The 18,770-nt window shown below is 40.5% G+C and overlaps 1 protein-coding gene across 1 annotated transcript in view; it reads right to left on the bottom strand.

Annotated features, from left to right (window-relative positions):
* Window positions 1–3,026: 3,026 nt before the first annotated feature.
* The window catches only part of LOC140363606 (ERC protein 2-like), a 99,514-nt gene continuing 83,770 nt past the window's right edge, over window positions 3,027–18,770 (bottom strand). The window contains exons 14-16 of the mRNA XM_072450239.1: window positions 13,132–13,279; window positions 7,369–7,557; window positions 3,027–3,080 (exon numbers count right to left, since the gene is read on the bottom strand). Coding sequence (XP_072306340.1) covers window positions 3,054–3,080; window positions 7,369–7,557; window positions 13,132–13,279 — 364 coding nt within the window. The 3' untranslated portion in view covers window positions 3,027–3,053. The remainder of the gene's footprint in view (window positions 3,081–7,368; window positions 7,558–13,131; window positions 13,280–18,770) is intronic.

Raw genomic sequence — 18,770 nt, 5'->3', positions numbered from 1 at the left:
CCTTCACTAAATATTACACCTTTATGTTGAAGGTCTTGTGTGTTTTGAAAGCCCACATAAGTGCAGATGTGAGCCGTGAGTGTGTCTCTCATCTCGTCAGAGATGTAGCACCATGTTTTTCTCTCAAGTATATGGGACGAGATGAGGAATTAGAGAAAGTGGATTAGCTAAAAAAGAGGTCGACTGTAAGTTTGACCAATCAGGTGTTAATTTTCCTTAGATTTCATTGGTTTTCTAGTCTATGGCTTTAGTCTTTCGAAAGCACATGAGGAAATATCCAGGCACGAGTGAATTTGATGGATGTATAATTATTTGCTGAGTCTTTGTGATGGAAATAAACGCAGACGACAACAGTGGGAGTGCCAAGTGTGTTTGGCCTTTACAGAAGGCTAAAAATACGAGCGCTAGATGGATTCAACCATGTGCTACTTTGCTAATCACATTTTAATATCTATTTGGCGGCTCACCTTAGGTTTTACAAGTGTACAAGTGCTGTCATAATGGAAGCATGTCTATTCATTTATAATATTGCATATGTTTGGTAAATGCGCTGTTTAGCCTATATCAGATTTTTTGGCAATTTAATAGTAAGACAAGTATACTTGAGTCAGGACATCCTGGTGCAACGCATGCACAAAAACGCAACCCGAGAAATTAAATACCTAAAATTTAGTAAGATAGAGTGTTATGTTGGTTTTTTTGGGCATTTTTAGAGCAATTATGCTCACATATTGTGTGTGTTCAGTACATTTTTGACCTTGTTTGGACCCAGGTTCCAAAGCCACTTTTGTGGTTCCAGCAACATCTAAGTTACAAATTAAGCTCTGATTAAATTCCGAAAATTAGTTTGATAAAGAATTGTGCTGATCTTTGGTCAACAGTAGCAATTCAAATCAATTTCATACCACATTTTCTTGAGTATAAGTCGTACCTTTTTTCATAGTTTGGCCGGGGTGCGATTTATACTCCGGAGTGACTTAAGCCTTGTTCAGACCTCGGCGTCAAATTCGCGCCCGACCCAGGAGTTTGAAGGCAGATGCCTGGACGCCTCACTCACCAGCAGACGCGCGTCCGAGGCGCCCAGCGCACATGCGCAGTGGAGGGATTGTTCAGTGTTGCTTTTCTCTTGAAGTAATGCCGGACCAGGCAGGTCCAAAAACGGAGGCGATGGGCTCCGGGGCCAGTCTGGGACCCGCAGATACTTCAGAGCTGAGCAGAGTTTAGTCAATATCATCATTTGCCAAGAGCTGCATCTTAAGGATTTTTTTTTTTTTTTTATCGTTGTGGGGTTTGTATCGGGTCTTCTTCCAGGTCGTGCGTAGCACGTCAACGGAGCGTAATCTCTGATTGGCTGCTGCGCTGCGTCTCCCGCAGAAAAGTTGAGCTCTGTCCAACTTTTCTGCGTCGGACGCTTTGGACGCTCTGGACGCGCGTCCAAAGCGCCCAACGCTCAAAACTCAGGATTCGTGCCACAAAAACGCAGGACGGCCAAGACGTGCATTTACATAGACTTTGAATGTAAACTGGACACTTTTCACGCTGCAATGTGAACACCCTATCATATGTGATCTTATTAGTTATTTTCACACTGACAACCACAAGAGGGCGCTCTAGGCTCTAAGCGACGCAGAAGAAGAAGCAGCACTTACTCACTTCCGGAGTTTGCAGAGTTGTTTAGAAGTGACACATAGGAAGAAGAATTCAATGGATTTAGTGATGTGGTGTAATACTGATGCTTTGGTAAACTTGTTAGCATGTCCTTTATGCTATAGTTATCTGAATAACTGTTAATATGTTACGTTAACATACCAGACACTTAGTGTCTGTGCGTCATGTAGCTGAAGGTGTTAGCATTAGCATATGTACACCTATTTACCATGTTTTCTAATCTGTTATTATTTCAAATTGCATTTCAAATATCTAATGTCTGTTCTTGGTCTTGGATTTTATAAAATAAATTACCCCAAAAATGCAATTTATACTCCAGTGCGACTTATATGTTTTTTCTTCTCTATTATGCATTTGGCTGGTGCAATTTATTCTCCGGAGCGAATTAAGTTCGGAAAATACTGTAATATACATATATTTTTGTTTTCTGAAAGCCAGGGCATGAACTCCAAACGTTTATGTTATGTTGATATCCTGCATAAAAGTTGTTAGATCGTGCTAAAAATAACCTCTCAAACTATATGAAAAGTAGTTTTCAATCCAGTTCAAAAATATTTCACTTTTGTTACTTTGCACGACTGATCAGGTCTAAAGCTCAGAGTACACACACAGAGAAGCCTGTCTACCACCGCTGTGACCCTTGCCACGTTTTGAGACCACTCGCTTAGGGCTATTGCTTCTTGAGCAGACGTCTTTGTACATGTGTGCATTCAAAAGCATCCTGAAAGTCAATGGGGGGCTCAATATAAACTCCCAAAACAGGAATTATGGTTTATGACTGCACATTCTTGATTTTATGCATTTTAAGCTTGCAGCCTCAAAAATCTTGACTGTTCTGTGTTCTATTGTAATTAAGTGCCCCACACACTGGCACCAGGGTGGGGTGGTGGGGTGCTAAAAGTTTACTACAGAAAAAGCAGGGCACGGACAGACAGACTAGTTCATCTCTGGTTTTCCTCACTCTGTCGTTTTTATCACCGCTGGGCCCCGAAACATGCTTTTTAGCCTGCTAAGTATATGTATAGGTCTCGGAGTGCAGAGCATAGCCTTAAGACTATATGAACAAGCGGCCTGCCTATAAGCCCTTTGTACAAACACAGCCGTAAAACTCAACTGTGGGGCTCTTAAGTCAACTAAAATTCATATGCAAAAGGAAATAGAGTAGGTCTTATTACAGTCGCTTCAGTCAGAATGGGGTTATTCTGTGGTTATTGTGGTACCATCAATGTTTCCAGCTAATGCGCACCAAAGCCCACAATAGAAACCCATTGCGTGGAAAGGTAATTCAAATAGATGGAGCAAAAGGTCTGTACAAATGAGTGCTCTTACGGTCTCTTGTATGAAAATGTTCACCACTTACTGTAAAAGGTGCACTGAGATGGTGGTCATGCCCAAATCCCCTCTTCATCGTCCTGTAAGAGAAAACAGCAATACATATTTTATCATTTTCTGTTAGAAAGAATGCAATCACTGGCTCAAAAATGTTGCACTCTTTGCATCAAATTATAGACCATTTTATTCTCCGCGAAGCAGGAAGTGCGCCGTTAGCATGCTAGTCGTTGTTAGCTTTACAGTGCAAAACTCGCTCTGCTCTTTGAAAGTTGTGATAAAATAATGGTAATAATAAGGATGCTTAATCCTTAGAGTCTAAATTTAGAGTCTAAATGCAGTAGCTTATTGAGTAATGCATGTGGACTATTGCAAAGACTTTAAAAAGAACTAGAAGAAAAATAACTTTTTTTAAATCATGTACAGCACCACGGTATGGACGATTTTTCGGCGATTTGAGAACGCAGGCGGAAGTGCGTATGCGCACTCCCCCGTGCGGACTGATACAACACACACGTGCGTTTGTTTATTAGCGCAACGTAGCGCATCACATCGCTCGTCTCCCGTAGATTTCTGTCCACTTCTGAGTCAGCTCGAACTGTCTTTCTCAGTCTTCATTTTGCCCCGTACACTGAGGGAACTATATTATGATAGATCCATGCGCTTAGGCACGCGGAAACGTGGGGACGAGCCTGACGCGGCTGCAGGTGAGCGGTAGGTGCGTTTTATGATTGATACGTGGCAGGACAAATGATTTATCCACGCCACGAGGAAATATGATAAAAAATTGCTGAAAAAAATCGTCCATACCACCTTTAATAATAATTTGTCTCAACTTGGGTTTGGTTTCCATAAAGGGCTGTAGTCAATTAAAGAAAAAAAGTGCATCTTCGATTAAAATGGGCGGGATATGATACTGGCAATAGCTCTCAAAATGCAAAATAATGTGTCTAAAGTCCTAAACAGCAGTTAACTTACTCAGTGCATACATATTTGCTTTATGGTTTTGCCACTTCCTGTCCTTTCACCCACCTCTCCTGACTTGTATCGAAGCAATCACATGTTTTTCAGTCAGAAAAGCTGTATATGATATCACGAGGAATGCTTTCTAGTAGAAATAGTATAATTGTTAGAAAACAGTCACTTAATACACAAGGGATTTGAGGTTGAAACTGCGCAGAAAGAGTGCTGCTATTAAGTAGGCTAATTCACACAGACACTTACATTACGATTGTTAGCGTGAGCTGGCAGCCGACTGTTTCTGTGTAATGCTAAACTCAGCTTACACTAAGGTTGAGTTGCTAATGTTACAGAAAAAGCTCCAGTCCAGTCCATTCTTTGGCTCGACTGAGTGATTTTGACAGGAGCGGTAAACTTTGTATGCTACACCTAAGCACAGCTAAGCTATCGATATAATGGCCTTTCACTGAAACATGCTAGATACTAGATGCTAACATGTAGCTGAACGATTGTGACAGGTTTGGTAAACAAAGCTGGACCTATAGCCATTTATTCTGCCATGTTATAACATGTTACTTCTCATAATGTGGCATGTGTTGAGCTTCAAAAAAATGAAACATTTAATGACTGTGTTTGAAATGTCTACTACAGATCCATCTGGTGTTGGAGTTTAATCAAGACAAGGCATACAAATACATTTGAACAGATTTTTATATATATATTTTTTAAATGACTAATAAATAAGTAGCTAATGGACGTAACAATAAAACAATAAACAACAATCTATCTAAAATGACAAAAGTAGAAGGGGTAAAGATATTAGATCAGTTTGGGCCTCAAGTGATCTGTCATTCAATCTGTGTAAAAGACTGACATTTTGACCTCTGCACACCTCCAGGTCCTGGCTGTGATCTCAGATGAACTTCCTCTAAAAGGTCAAAAGTCAGATATGCGGAAAAGTCGCCAAGTGATTGGGTGACCTCTGTCAACAGCACGGAGACTGTTGGTTTTTGCATGTGGTCGAAGCATAATATTATTGTATAATAGTTTACTGAATGGCAACACCCAACAATTTAGATTCTGTTCTGACATTTTACCTCATTGCCAACTTTCCCAAAAAGATTAAACAGTAAAATGGTTCTTTGAGTGTTAACTATTGTCCATGTGTTTCTGGTTCCTGGAGTTATCTGAAGTCTCTACATCAGAGGACATAATTTACAGCGGGTATCTTCACTAATCCACTCTGATTGATTTCTGCAATAAAAGGCTGTAACATCCAGCATATGTGACATGCTTTACCTATAAATATATTCACTTTATGGGTCGTGAGAACTTATGACATCCTGATTAAGAAACAAACCTTTTATGGAAGACATATGATTGTTGTATTGATGTCTTAGAATTGAATGAGTATAAAAGTGATTAGATACTTAAACTCAAAAGATAATACATTTATTTCATTTGAACTTCACCCAGAACATTTGAAGTATAATTTCACACACATAGAAACATTCATTATTTTTGACCTGCAAAAAGACATTGGGATACTTTGTAATCCCATGTTTAAGCCAGACAAATGTAGAGTTTTTAAAGTAAAAATGGGTAAAAAAACCAACAACTCTGGGGTGTTTTGTGATGCAATAAGCACGTTTCAGAGCCAGCATGTATTAAACACAAGGGGGTTCCCCACTGCACGTTTGGCTTGAATTCTGACAAAGGCATCTGATTTATTAATTAAGTCTTAGAAAGAAATACAGTATGTATCAGCAACACATTTTGGAATGCACTCAGGTGGAAATCCCCAGGTACCTCTTGTTGCTAAATCCTCCCGCGCACGCACATAAAGAACAGGTTAATGGTTAAAAACACAGTAAGATTTCAATAGACAAACATTTTTCTTCTTTATAGACTTGGAATCTCCCTCAGTCAAACACCATGACAACAATAGCTTTGTGATGAGTTTAATTTACATTTATATACGGAGAAGCCTTTATCCGCTAATGGAAAGATAGTAAAATCATCTGTCACATTCTTTCTAGAGTTTTTTTTCCCTTTTGTGGTTTCATCCAAGTATCAACATAGGCTCACGTGTCTATCGCTAAACCACACCTGCAACACACTTATGCCACTGATAACAACAAGCTTTCTTTTTTCATCTTCAAACTTGCAGATTAAGTGGCTTGGGGCAGTCTGGATGTTACGCTCAGACAGTGAAGACGGTGAATGATACATAAACTAGTCTCACACACCAACGCCATCTATCAAAAACACTCATTTGGCAGCTCGTACAGCTTCAGGGCCCTTATCTAAATGATGTGAATAACCCGCACTTGGCGGGAAGTCACAGGGCTGACAGAGAGGAGACAGAGAAAGGGGATTTCGAGAGCTGTTAAGTGCGACCACAATTGACTGATGGGGGGGATGAATGTGAGATTTCAGAGGCAGCGATGTGGCAAACTATGTAAACAAGATCATGCTTCAAAGTGTTAGATCCTCCTGTATTGGTATGCAGCCTCAGAAGGAGCATTTAAGTCGAGCCGGGATTGAAATGGGTTTAGACTTGTGTTAGATCGACAAAATATTAACCTGGAACTTGACAGAAATGTGAAACAGAAATGTGGTTTTGGCCATAAATGTATACAATAGATTAAACGCTTGAACATATGGCATCAATTAAAACAAATAATCAGATCCATTATTAAACAGAGGAACCTCGTCTTCTGTTTGCTTGGCCTTCACTTGAACTTCATTGAAGTAAAAAGTGAAAGGTGCACCATGTAACATTTCTGGTGACGTATCCACCACTTATTTTCAATTGAGATATTTTAGCTTTACCAAGAATGTTCTATATGGCATTAAACTCATCTATCTCCACTGAAACAAGAAGGTGATGGCGTCAGGCTGAGTTACAGTACGTGGAGCTCCGACTAAAAGAGTATGTGGGACGAAACCCAAGCTTCAAGTACGTAGAAGTATATTCAGATTTATAAAACCCTCCATATGCACTCCAGCAGGTCATTTCCTATCATATTAATCAACTAATCGTTACCAGTTGACAATAAAAAAATAATTGTAGTGATATTTTGATCATCGTAATTGTTATCTGGATAATACAGACTATAAAATATATAATAAAACGGTGTTATGAAATCAAAATGTCAAAAAACAATTAAGAATGTCTTATTTATATCCTTAGTACACTTGATTTGTAAATGTTCTCTATCTAGAAGCCATCAGTCACCATATTTCAACCTTTATTTGCTTGATAACGCTTTTGGTCTCAATGTACAATAGAAATTCTTGTTTGACTAGTCGACAGATTGAAAAAGTCATCTCTGACTGGTCGACTGGTTAAATATTGGTAAGTGACAGTCATAGAGGCGACTTGAGAGAGACTTAAACTGGTTGAACCTGTGCAGTCCTGACCTGGTCTATGTGCGGTCGGTGGTTGGCGTGTGGGGGCCCTCGCGGCAGACTCCGGTGGTGCATGTTTGCCGTGTGCAGATGGTGGGAGTGGTGGGGGTGATGCTGGGGGTGGTGCTGGGGGTGCAGAGGCTCCTCTTCATAGTTGTCCGAGATGAGCTTCATTCTATTCTGCGTCTGAAAAAGTCAACAAATGATGACAATTAGGCAAATGCTGCAAAAAATAACATATTTGCCCATCACAATACTACAAGAAAACAGTATGTTATAGTGTCTGTGATTGTGGAAAATAATAATAATAACAGTACAGTGAAAAAAAAGAGATATAATGATAGTGTTTGCTTTATTTAACTGTTTAAAATAGAATAAATAGCATAAATTGCCAAAGATTTAAATTTGGAATAGTGAATAAAATACATATAATTACAATTAAGTTAAAATAAAAAATCAATAACTGCTTTAACTAGTGAAAAACTAAATTAGAGTGACAATTTCCCGTCGTTTTTCTTTCTTCAAAACATCAACTCAAAAAGCTATTCATAGTTCACACACTGGCTTTTTGTTTCGTCAAAATGTTTATGGCATCTTACAGTGATTATGCATTTAGGTTTTTGGATGAGGGCAGGGCGTGTGGAAAGACATAAGCAATGATAAAACGCTGTGCCGCTAACGACTTCTGACAGCTCATAAACTGAGTCAGTCACATTTGACAGATGAGAAAATCATAAGTCTGTCAAATTTGATCCATAATGCCCATCATCATCTAACTGGCTTAAAACGCTTCATAAGAACAGTGAATATTTCATGTTGTGTAAGACCACAGGCATTTTGGCCCCGGCGTTCAGCAGCATTCGTTTTAGATGTTGCTGATTACTTTTAAATAAGCATTTCTGTAAGAGAGTAAAAACTATGGCATTTGTTTGTGTGTGTTCCTACATTTCTGGGAGTGACCTGTCAAACTGCCAGCTCCGATGCATTTTAGTTAGATAAAAGCTGCTGTTGACGAACATTACCAATCTCCCATAATCCATGGAGGCCAACTGTCAGGGAGACTGAATAAGTGGGTGCAGAAACACTGACAGTTTCAGCTTTATTCTCTTAAGTACCGACCCCGAGGAGACAGAATGTGATATGAAGCGGCAAGATATGAAGTAAAGTAGAGGTTCTACTGTAATAGTTTGGGATTAGTATTAGTAGTGAAAGCATTGGTAGAAGTGACAGTGACATTATCATCAGTAAAAGTGCGTTGGCAGTTGCAAAATCTAATACTTTCATACATGTTTTATACATAAGTCCAACATCCAAATTTCAGTGATTCCATGGATATTATATGTTCATTTAGTTGGGTAATTGGGTCAAAAAAAATTGGGTAAAAATAAATAAATAGCAGAAATATTCATTCAGATGATGAAACGTAGGAGATGTTCCCGTCGTCAGCAGCCTAAGGACGTTGCTGCTGAGATAAGAAACTCTGGCCTATAATGACTTGGGAAACGAGCCAGGCGGGATCACAGGAAAGGATGTGGCTGGCTCTGAAGATGTGAACAATTAGCTTTAATTGAAGAAGAACTACAGATAAGGTGAGAACGGCGACACCGCGGCAGGGGATGAACGTACCCATAGATTAAGATTAGAAACTGGTGTAGAGGAGGGACTAGACAGACACCAGACTAAAGCAGTTAAAGGCCAGGCCGAGGTGGATTGCCCTTTATGACCTCAGGTGTTGACACTAACAGGTGTGACTGGGTGGGGCTTGTTTCAGTCCGACACCTGTCATTGAAGCCTGGGAAATTACTATTATATTCACAACTAAACAGGCAGGTGTTGAGCCTATTGTATTGTTATGGAGGAAATGCCACATACCAGGGGATGCTAAACAAGACTTAACACTACATGTCCTTGTGTTTAGTGTTGATGTTATAATACCTTCATTTTCATGCATTAGAATTGTCATTGATATGTTTTAACTGTCATTCTTCTGAGGTTTTTGGCTTGAAGGAAGAACAGAGTAATCAATTTAAAGTAACTGACTTCCTGAATATTCCTGATATTTGCTCTTAAATGTAGTGAGGTAAATGTAAAAAGTATCCACTGTAAAACGTACATCAGCAAAGCGCCTCAAAAGCACAGCGTTTTAACTACTTTCCACCACTGCCTTTTTAAAAACGTGCTTATTTTAGTACGGGATCAGTGAGATAGTAGACAGGAAATCAACCTGGTTTTAGCGTTCTTAACACCTTTTTAGGCAAACATAATTTTAATGTTTGTTTTTATGAGTTGAGATTAAGTCTTTTTTATTGATGTGCTTAACGTTGTCTATTTTTTTTTAGTTTTTTGGAGGAATTATTATTTTGTAAGAACATGTGCTGCCAGTAAACACAGCAATAAAAAGGCAGCCATGGTATGAATGTGTTTTAACCAGTCCTAATTACAGGCTGCGCAGAGTAAACATGGTGGACAGGCGGTCTGCTCGTAGACACAGGTGGAAGTGGACAGCGCAGGAGACCAAAGAAGACGAGTTCTTCACTGACGTTTATGGCCATAACAGATTTGTCATGTTATTTTTACGACGGTGCATTGTGTGTATCAAAGTGCACGGATATAAACACAGCCATGATGCTCTCACGGCAGAGCTCGCAGCTGAGTTTACCGTCCAAACCTGGGCTAAATCACAGGCCTGTCTTGATTACGGTGACACTTTGTTAACACATAAGGACACAGACAGCTGGAGGGAGAATCCTTAAACAAATAGCAGAAAATATCTTGATTACAGTAGAGAGAGCTACACATTAATGTATTTGTATAAGTGATTCATGATCGTCACTGAAATAGCAGAACATAGTAGTCAATAATGATCATGTCTAGACGTTGTTTGGAGTAGGGTGTCATCTCAAATTCATTAGGGACCACCCAAGTGAAAACAAGACAGCAATGAGGCCATGTACTGTAGTTGAATCAAAGTTTTGTTGAAAAAAAATTGAAATAAAACCACAACCGAGCCCTCCCCTGCCCACAGACCGGCTTCACCATCACAGCCACTCCCTCTGCTCCTCTGATGCCAACCTCCTGTTGCTCCTCTACAACATGGGGGTCGCAAAATGATGTGTGCGGTTAACCAGATGATGTGGGGAATATTGAAAAGTTAACAGTCTTAAACAAGGCTTGACACCTCTCAAATACAGTGATACATGTAAATTCCTGTTTGCTGTTTGTCTATTTTTTTTGTGTTTTGTGTTTGCAAATGTCATGAGTCACCTGCTTGCCTCCATTAGGATAAATAAGTTTAATGCATTCCAGGCTAAGCGATAACATTAAAGTGTGGACAAAAATAGTTTCATTGCACCTTTAAAAAACAAAAGGGAAAGAACCAAATTTTGAATACTAAATATTGACATGATATAAATAGCGACTGAATTATTTTGATAACATAATAATATCATAGCATTCTCAGGGGCAGATGAGTTGCTGTTATTGATTTTTTAGTGCAGGTAAAACTTAAATGTGTTAAAATGAGTGTACCATATCAGACTATTACAAACAACAGTTTAAAGCCCTTCAAGGGGGGGTTATAGTATAAACTAACTGAACTACATTCAGTTTGTGGGCCTAGAGTCAAACTCAGTCCAAGATTACTGCTCAAACTACCACTGTAATGCTATGAAAGGGGGTTTGAGTTATTGAGGTGTAAACGTGGCTGAACAAGGGCAAATTCCAAATCATTTTTTTCTCGGCTTCAAAGCACCATCAAAGTTCAGTCGTTCATCACCAGGCTGGGACCACTCTGCAAACTCCTCCCCCAACAAAGAGTACGTTCTAACTTTCTGACTCTTGTGATGTCTAAACAATATACGTTCAATTTTGTGTGTGGCTTAGTGTTTGTCTATAGCGAGAAAAAGGAGAAAATTACCCCAAATTACCCAAAAAAGAGCGTCTATCCACAATACAAAAGAGCATCCAAGAGTGGGATCCCGGAAGGTCAGACGGGGCACTGCAATCTGTAAATCTAACGCTTGTCTACAGATCAGCTTTCTCCTAAGAGACCTCGACTCCCATAATTTTTTGGCATTTCCTGGTCAAACTTCCTGGTCCCATTGGCTTCTGGGGACCTCAAAAGAGTCTCCAAACCTGGTATGTGTGTCAATGGGTCAGCAGACTGGGAACGTAACCGCCCCAAGAGATTGCACTGAGTTGCTTTTATACGTTTCATCATAGATTAAGAATTCTAACACATAAAAAGCTCGTGATGGTAGGTGGTCCTTTTGTTACTGACACATCATGGTACGGCATTGTGTTATTTTAGTGCATGTGTGCGCTAATACGCTTTAAGAAGAAGAAGAAAATGAGTAACATTAGTGCAGCTCGCTCTCTCCATGTGCCATCCTCTCCTCTACTTGAGTCTGCAAATCTTTTCTCAATGTTCCAGGCCTGGAGGCTGGTTGGCCCTTTTGCAAATTGGAACTCATCACATCATCAGGTGGACTGTAACTGCTGCTTCACCCAAACGGGAAAAAATTACGCACAGACTGGCGATAAACAGATAATAGGTTTTCCTTGAAATTCCACAAAAGGAATGGCACCCCCTCTGGTCTTGTTTACAGTTTACGAGGCGGGAACAAACATAGCTTCGCACTTCCAACCGCACAGCCAGTCAATGCATCTGCTTGACTTTTAAAAATACGTTTCCCAGCAGCCCCCTGTGTGACTCAGGAGACTATACATGTGGACGTCCCGCTGTTGGCTCATTATCCTTAGTAGGTTTGCTCAGTCACCGATGTGGTTCTAACTAAAGGCTAATCGCCCACATACCTTCATCTGCATGTGGTCATAGTCAGAAACAATGCATTATGGGCTATCTGAGTAAAATTGTGTGCGTATTTGAAAACTGACAGAGTAGGTAGACAGGAAAGTACGCATCTGACTCACCGATGCGAACCTCAGTTAATCATGTTTTTAGCCAACAGCTTAACATCTGTTTGGCTGTGAGTTAGCATTTAGCATAGCAGCTTCCAATTCACTGAGTTTCTGGTCCAATGGCAGGGCAGCTACAGAGCTCGTTAGCCTAATGTTAAGAAAATTGAGATTTAAACATGCTAAATGAATACTAAACTTAGCGGTTATTGGGACGTCCAGTAGAGACCCAACAGCTTATCGTGTTGTTCCACGGTTTACTTTACTTTACATTGTTTTGGTTAATGCAACCCTATGGATGTTTGGCACACTTTCACAAAGATGGCGGATTTCCATGGTAACAGCGTTTTTTTTTAGGTTTCATCACGAGTTCCTTCTATTGCATGAAATGTGAAGCGAGCAGGAAGAGACATTCAGCAAATGGCCATGGTGGGAAGGCAACTCTGCGACGCCGAAATGGTAGCATCCACACATGTGCAGCACCTTAAACCACTGCGCCACCGATGAGCACAACTGCTTTGCCGTGTGATGACTGATTGCAGTAAAGGCGGTTTGAGGCGGAGGGGTCTCTTCTGTTTATTACCACAAATTATTAACCTCTATCTGTTTCTGGTTTGTAAGTTCAAAAGTCTGCCCAAGAGGCTGCTCTAATGCACACAAGACTTCCCTTTTGTTCTGCAGCAGGTTTGAATTTGTTGTGCTTGCTACGATGTATAATACCACTAAATGTTAACCACAAGGCCAGGATACAGTGTGCCTGGCTCAAGGGCAGAATACCGTAGCTGGCCTTTTATTGATCACACTGTGGACACTTATGAAAATACAACCAGAATGTGACTTTACCTGTTGTTTTAACTGGTGCATGAGTCGGTCTTTCTCCCGCTTTAGAGCCATCACTTCTTCCTGGGACTTTTTACGATTCGAGGCGGACATCTCCAGAAGTGCGATGTTGGCGTCCTTTTCACTGATGGCCGCCAGTAGAGCTTGTTGCCTAACAGAAAGACACAGAAGATAAAAAATATGAGTGTTATTTTATAGGCTTTATTAATAAACAGGACATATAGAAGCGTGAAAGGAAATGAAGAGTGGAGAGAGACATTCATGTGATTGTCAGAGCCACGAATGTGTATATATCATGATGCAGAGTGAAAGATAATGTGCTGCAGCCAATCAGAAATTAGACAGCACTATTTTGTAATTTTTCTAACTTTAGGCCTTAGTTATTTTATTACTTGGTTTACGGATCCGCCACACTTAGATAATTGATTTCTACAATATAAATAAAACATATTTTTGTCAATTTCTTTTTTATAAAGTACCACAGACAACGCAAAATAGCATTAAATTAAATGTAAAAAGCGGTATTAAGTCAAAAGATAAGAGCGCGTGAAGCAATTTCTCGCCCCCCCTCCCCCTCCTCCCGTGGTGCTTTTTGGGCAAACCCGGAAGAAAACATCTTTTGAAATTGAAATTATATTTATATTTCGTCCGCCTGTGCAATATATTTAAAAATCCGTAAACCAAGTAATAAAATAACTACGGCCTTACTTAAGTTTATCTATTGTACTCCATGTTGCTGACTAAAAATGATGACTAGCTGGGATAAGACTCCAAATTTAAATGTTGCTGGAAAATGAGCTGACCACAACCCCGAATAGGCAAAAGCAGAAAACGTTAATGGATTTGAGTGACTATTTCTAGACATATAAGGTAAAAGCAGGTGGACAGTGCAATGACGCAGATAAACAGCTGTGTGCCGCTTCATACAGAGGCAGATGTCAGTGAAAAGGCTCCTCTCTCAGACTGGTTTTCCACACAGAGGAAGAAGACATCTTTGAAGTGGTCCACTAAGTGCGGTATTAGCGGCACCTTAGCGTGACTCATGTGGAGGTAATCGTGTAATGGAGTGGGCTGAGGAGGATGTGACATAGTCTGTGTTACTGAGCTGCAGTCACTGTGGTCAAGAGTGTGGTTAGCTGCCACTGATAAGAGCTACCGCTGTCTGCAGGTGTTCAGGAAGTATACAAGAGGTTTGCCAAAAAGTGCAGAGTGACACACAGGCGCAACCACGTGAACGACTGGAATGGGAATGTAATTAGAAGAGACTATGCCAAAACACATACACACCAAAAACACCATAATGAAAGGTGGTACATCTTAGTGAAGACACAACAATAAACTTTCAAACCAAGGAAAAGGCTGAATATTCAATATGCTGCCATTTTGAACGATTGAATATTATCATGTGGTCATATAATAGCTCTGATAAAAATCACAGTGTTATCAATGAATGAAAGCCAAAGCTGGCCAGTGCTCAAATCAAAACACCTCAATCTTTAAGTGACCATTTATAGCTGTCAAATTAGCATTCAAATTGTGGGTCACTTTATGTTAGATGAACAACATTCAGCTCACAGTTTTCAAAATTGTGCATGCATTAAACCGGGGCAACAGTCCAGCTGCAGCATTTAAAAGTTTGCGTGAGGTGAAGGAAAGAGGAAAGGACAGCAATGGGAGGGTCGCTTTGCAAATAGACTCAATTAAAAAATGACCGGCGATAGACTGTGTTTTTATTCCATGATTTAAGTCCCTGCAGAAATAACCCAATTGTAAAAACAAACAAGTTGAACGTCGAAATCTTACTGGCTTGGGACTTCACGTTCAGTGTTTTTAGTACAATTATCTCCACGCAGCATCTGGCCTCTGGATTCTCCCATTGAGGAGCATTAATGGGCCTCTGTGTGTTTGTGGGAGCATGCGCCGGGCCGTGCGTACATGTGCGCTTGACATAGATTGTAGCAGCTAATCATACCATTAATCACGGAGCAGGTCCAGGCTGACACATTTCGTCTCCCCACACCTCTGCTGTTATTTCTTTTAACGCTGACTGTAATGGACACACACAGGCCGACAGCTTGGACCAGGACCAGCGCAAATACTTTACGGCGCAGGTTTTTCAGCGTGATTGGAAATGGGCGCATGGAAAGAAAATGTGTTTCGAAATAAGAAAAGACTTAAAATGTAGTGTATTAATGGTAATATTAGTAAAACGAACAATAAGAAGAAAATTGTCTCGACTCTCTTGTCCAGCATTTCCTGGGAAATAGCTGGTACAGCACAAAACAGTCAAAAAAATCTGTGTATAAGAATGCAAGGCATTTGGAAATTTGCAAAAGCTGTTCTTTTAGTCTTCTCAACATAACAGTTGGCCACTGTCCAGGGCGTACCCCGCCTAAGGCCCAAAGTCATTAGGATAGGCTCCAGTCACCCGCGACCCCGAAAGGGAACAAGCGGTAGAAAACAAATGAATGAATGAAAAATAACAGTAACTTAAGGTGGCACGTGGCATGATTCAGAGGAAATAGAAAGTTATAACTGTGTTTCACTGGTGGTGCAGTGGATAAGGGCATTGCACATGTGCTGTTAACCGGGCTCCAACATTTGCCAGATGTCTCGCCCCTCTCTGTCCCACTGTCTTGTCAAAACAAACTTACTTTTTTACTATATATTTTTTGATAAACCAAAAAATTAAAACCATTCTTGGAACATTTTCTAAAATCCCCACCGGAAATAATCTGCCCACTAAATTGGAGATTGTATTTCGGAAAGTACTAGAACCATTATTCCCATAGTATAACAATGCTACTATTACTGCTATTGCTGTGAATATTGAAACCACAAAGCGGACCTGAGCCCCTGCATAAGCAAGTACTTCTGCCAACAATATCAATTTGTAAAAGTGAAATGATTCTGGAAGTCATTAACATTTATCTCTGATTTATCTGTTTTTTTCCTAATGAAACCACAGATCCAGAGTAGCCACATGCCTCATCGCAAATCACTTCCAGCCTCAAAATTAACACTACAGCGCTGTACTGTAGATGGCCCATTCCCTGTGGGTGCTTTCTAAGTGGTACAGGGAGATTGTGGCGCTGAGTGATGTCTTCCTAAAACAATAAAAGCAGCATTAATGTGATTAGCAGCCCTGTAATGCTTGTCTCCCACATCCTCAATCAGGGTTTACATTGTGGACATTACTGCTCACTGATTACCACTACTCGCTGTCTTTGAACTTTACATACTGTACATTTGTGTATTCATCTGTTTTAGTTTGACTGAATGTCTGTCCTTAAATGTAACTCGAATGCTTCAGGATAGACTCATGGGAACACACAGATATTAACAAGACAAATGATTGGACCGTATCTAGTGGCTGATCTCAATGAGGCCAAGCTTGTTGGGTCCCTCCTCTGGTCTTCGCCTTCTATCAATCCAACACAAACTTGGAGCGTCCAGGAAAAACAAAATGATGTCTTAATTTACCGGCTGATTGAAAGATTACATTATGATTCAAGATGAAAAGTTCTAAGTTCGACACCACGCACTAAACAGGCGTCCGGCGATCCAGTAAGTTGACAAATAAATCCCAAAGTGCAATATCTGTATCAAAAGGTTCAATAAACTTGTGTTGGATGATATGTGTGAAATGTATTGTAAAAGCAAGATAAAGCGATGCTCAATGCGTATCCAAAACATGCAACCTTAGCCAAGGGATGCACGGACAGAACTGACATCTTATTTATAAGGGGTGAAATTCTCGGCTCCACTGCAACATGTGATTCCAATTGAGACTTCATGGTCCCTGGGATATATTGAGACATTGAGATCTACAGAGGTGGGAGATGGATGGCTAAAGTACATGACCATGCGATGAGAGGTGAGAGGGAAATGCACACGAGGGGGTCGAGGTCATAGGAGGGGAGAAGGCGGGGGAGAGAAGGAGAAGAGCAGAGGAAAGAGATGAGAAAGAGAAAAAATACAGAATATAAACTTGTGAAAATAGTCAATTTGTTTAAAGATTTCACCAAGATGCTGGTTCTGAGCTGGTTCAGAGTCAGTTCTAGGCTGGTGTAGGTGCTGGTTCTTCTGCTGCCCCAGGTCGGATTTCCACCAACTAAGGGCCAGTGTCTTATGCCATAGCAACACATTTTTTTACTAACAAACACTACACATTTTTGTTTTTTTTCCTTACTGATCCCTAGGTTTTGTTGTTCTTAAGGTCATTTTTGTTGTTGTATTTCAACTAAAACGGACTTTATTTTGCTTTCTCCATTATTTACCATTAATAAGTGCTGAATATAATATGATACTTTTATGTTTAAAACTCCACCGGCACTGATTCTCATTATTTCTGGCCCAGCTGTAACTAGTAAAGAGTCAGAACCAGTTTTCAGCACCAAGAGCCAACATTGAGTGGAAAATGGCAGAACCGGCACCAGCTCTGGAAAAGGGGTTTATGTAGTAATGTCGCCTGCTTATCTCAATTACAGCCAAACAAATAAAAAAGAGGCATTCTTCCAGTGAGCGTGCTCGCTTCTCCACAAACTGGACTCGTAACTTCTCCCATGGAGATCGAAAAGTTAATGGCATCCTGTAGAACAATCCAGGCACAGCAAGAACATGAGACAAGCAGGTGGTGGACCCTCCAACAGAAAAGTTACATTATGCACCTTTAAATATAGTTGAGTACTTTCATCTGCACAGTGTACTGATCAAATAAAGCATCAACAGCTTGTAGTTCAGAATTCTAATTTAGACAATTTAGAAATGAAGACGAGGAACAAACACATGGACTGAAGAGAAGTCATGTTGATAATGAAAAGTATTCTTAACTACAATTGATCCCACCCTCCCAACTCTATTGAGAATTTTGCCAAACTTTTTCATTAATTCAAAGAGGTCTGTGGCAGTAGCCAAAGAGAGTCTGTCACTCTCTGTGGCCACTGCCTAGTACTGTGTTGTTAATGTACAATGCAGTTTAATCTGGAATAAATTCACTGAACTTCTGTATATTTAAGGAGGAAGTGGCGAGCAAAGTGAAAACAACATGACAAAAGATGAAGGAAATGGACAGGGAGAAAATATGTGCTTGACAAGCCACTGCCACCTGTGCAGCATGAGAAAACTGAGGAGACGCCAGAGGAGGAAGGGGAGCGCGGAGCAAAGGTAGAGATTTAATGGTCCCAGCCTTCCCTAAATCAGCTCGACGCACTCTGTGTTGTTATTCCAGGGCGACATGGTTGAAGAATATGTGTTTATAATTTGTGTTATGACTTACTTGAAATTACGAGTGTGGAGAGTCAGTCGGACAGAAACAGATGCGTCCGTGTCATGCCCGTGGGAGCCATCAGTACAGCCTGCCCCGGAGCACTGTACATATGAGCACATCGGGCTTTCATGTCTCATTGTGCATTTGTGACGCATTTTCTTTAGCTACAACAACTAATAGTGGCCCCAAGAACATCCATTACGACTGGGGTGCTGTAGCTTGCAGTCATGCCTTTCCACATTAAGCACGGAGCTCGGGCGAAACATTCCAGTGACGTTTTATGGCTGCACGTTGATTGTACGTGAGTGAAGGTGCGGCAGTGAGCCAGGGGCCTGCGAGAGGCTTGTGGTGAGAGCAAGCAGAGGACATGAGA

Source organism: Eucyclogobius newberryi, unplaced genomic scaffold (assembly GCF_026437365.1).
Source record: "Eucyclogobius newberryi isolate DKJ021-1_F unplaced genomic scaffold, fEucNew1.0.hap1 SCAF_17, whole genome shotgun sequence".
Taxonomy (NCBI): Eukaryota; Metazoa; Chordata; class Actinopteri; order Gobiiformes; family Gobiidae; genus Eucyclogobius; species Eucyclogobius newberryi.
Note: the sequence above shows the minus strand (reverse complement) of the source record. Positions and strands in the feature narration are given on the sequence as shown.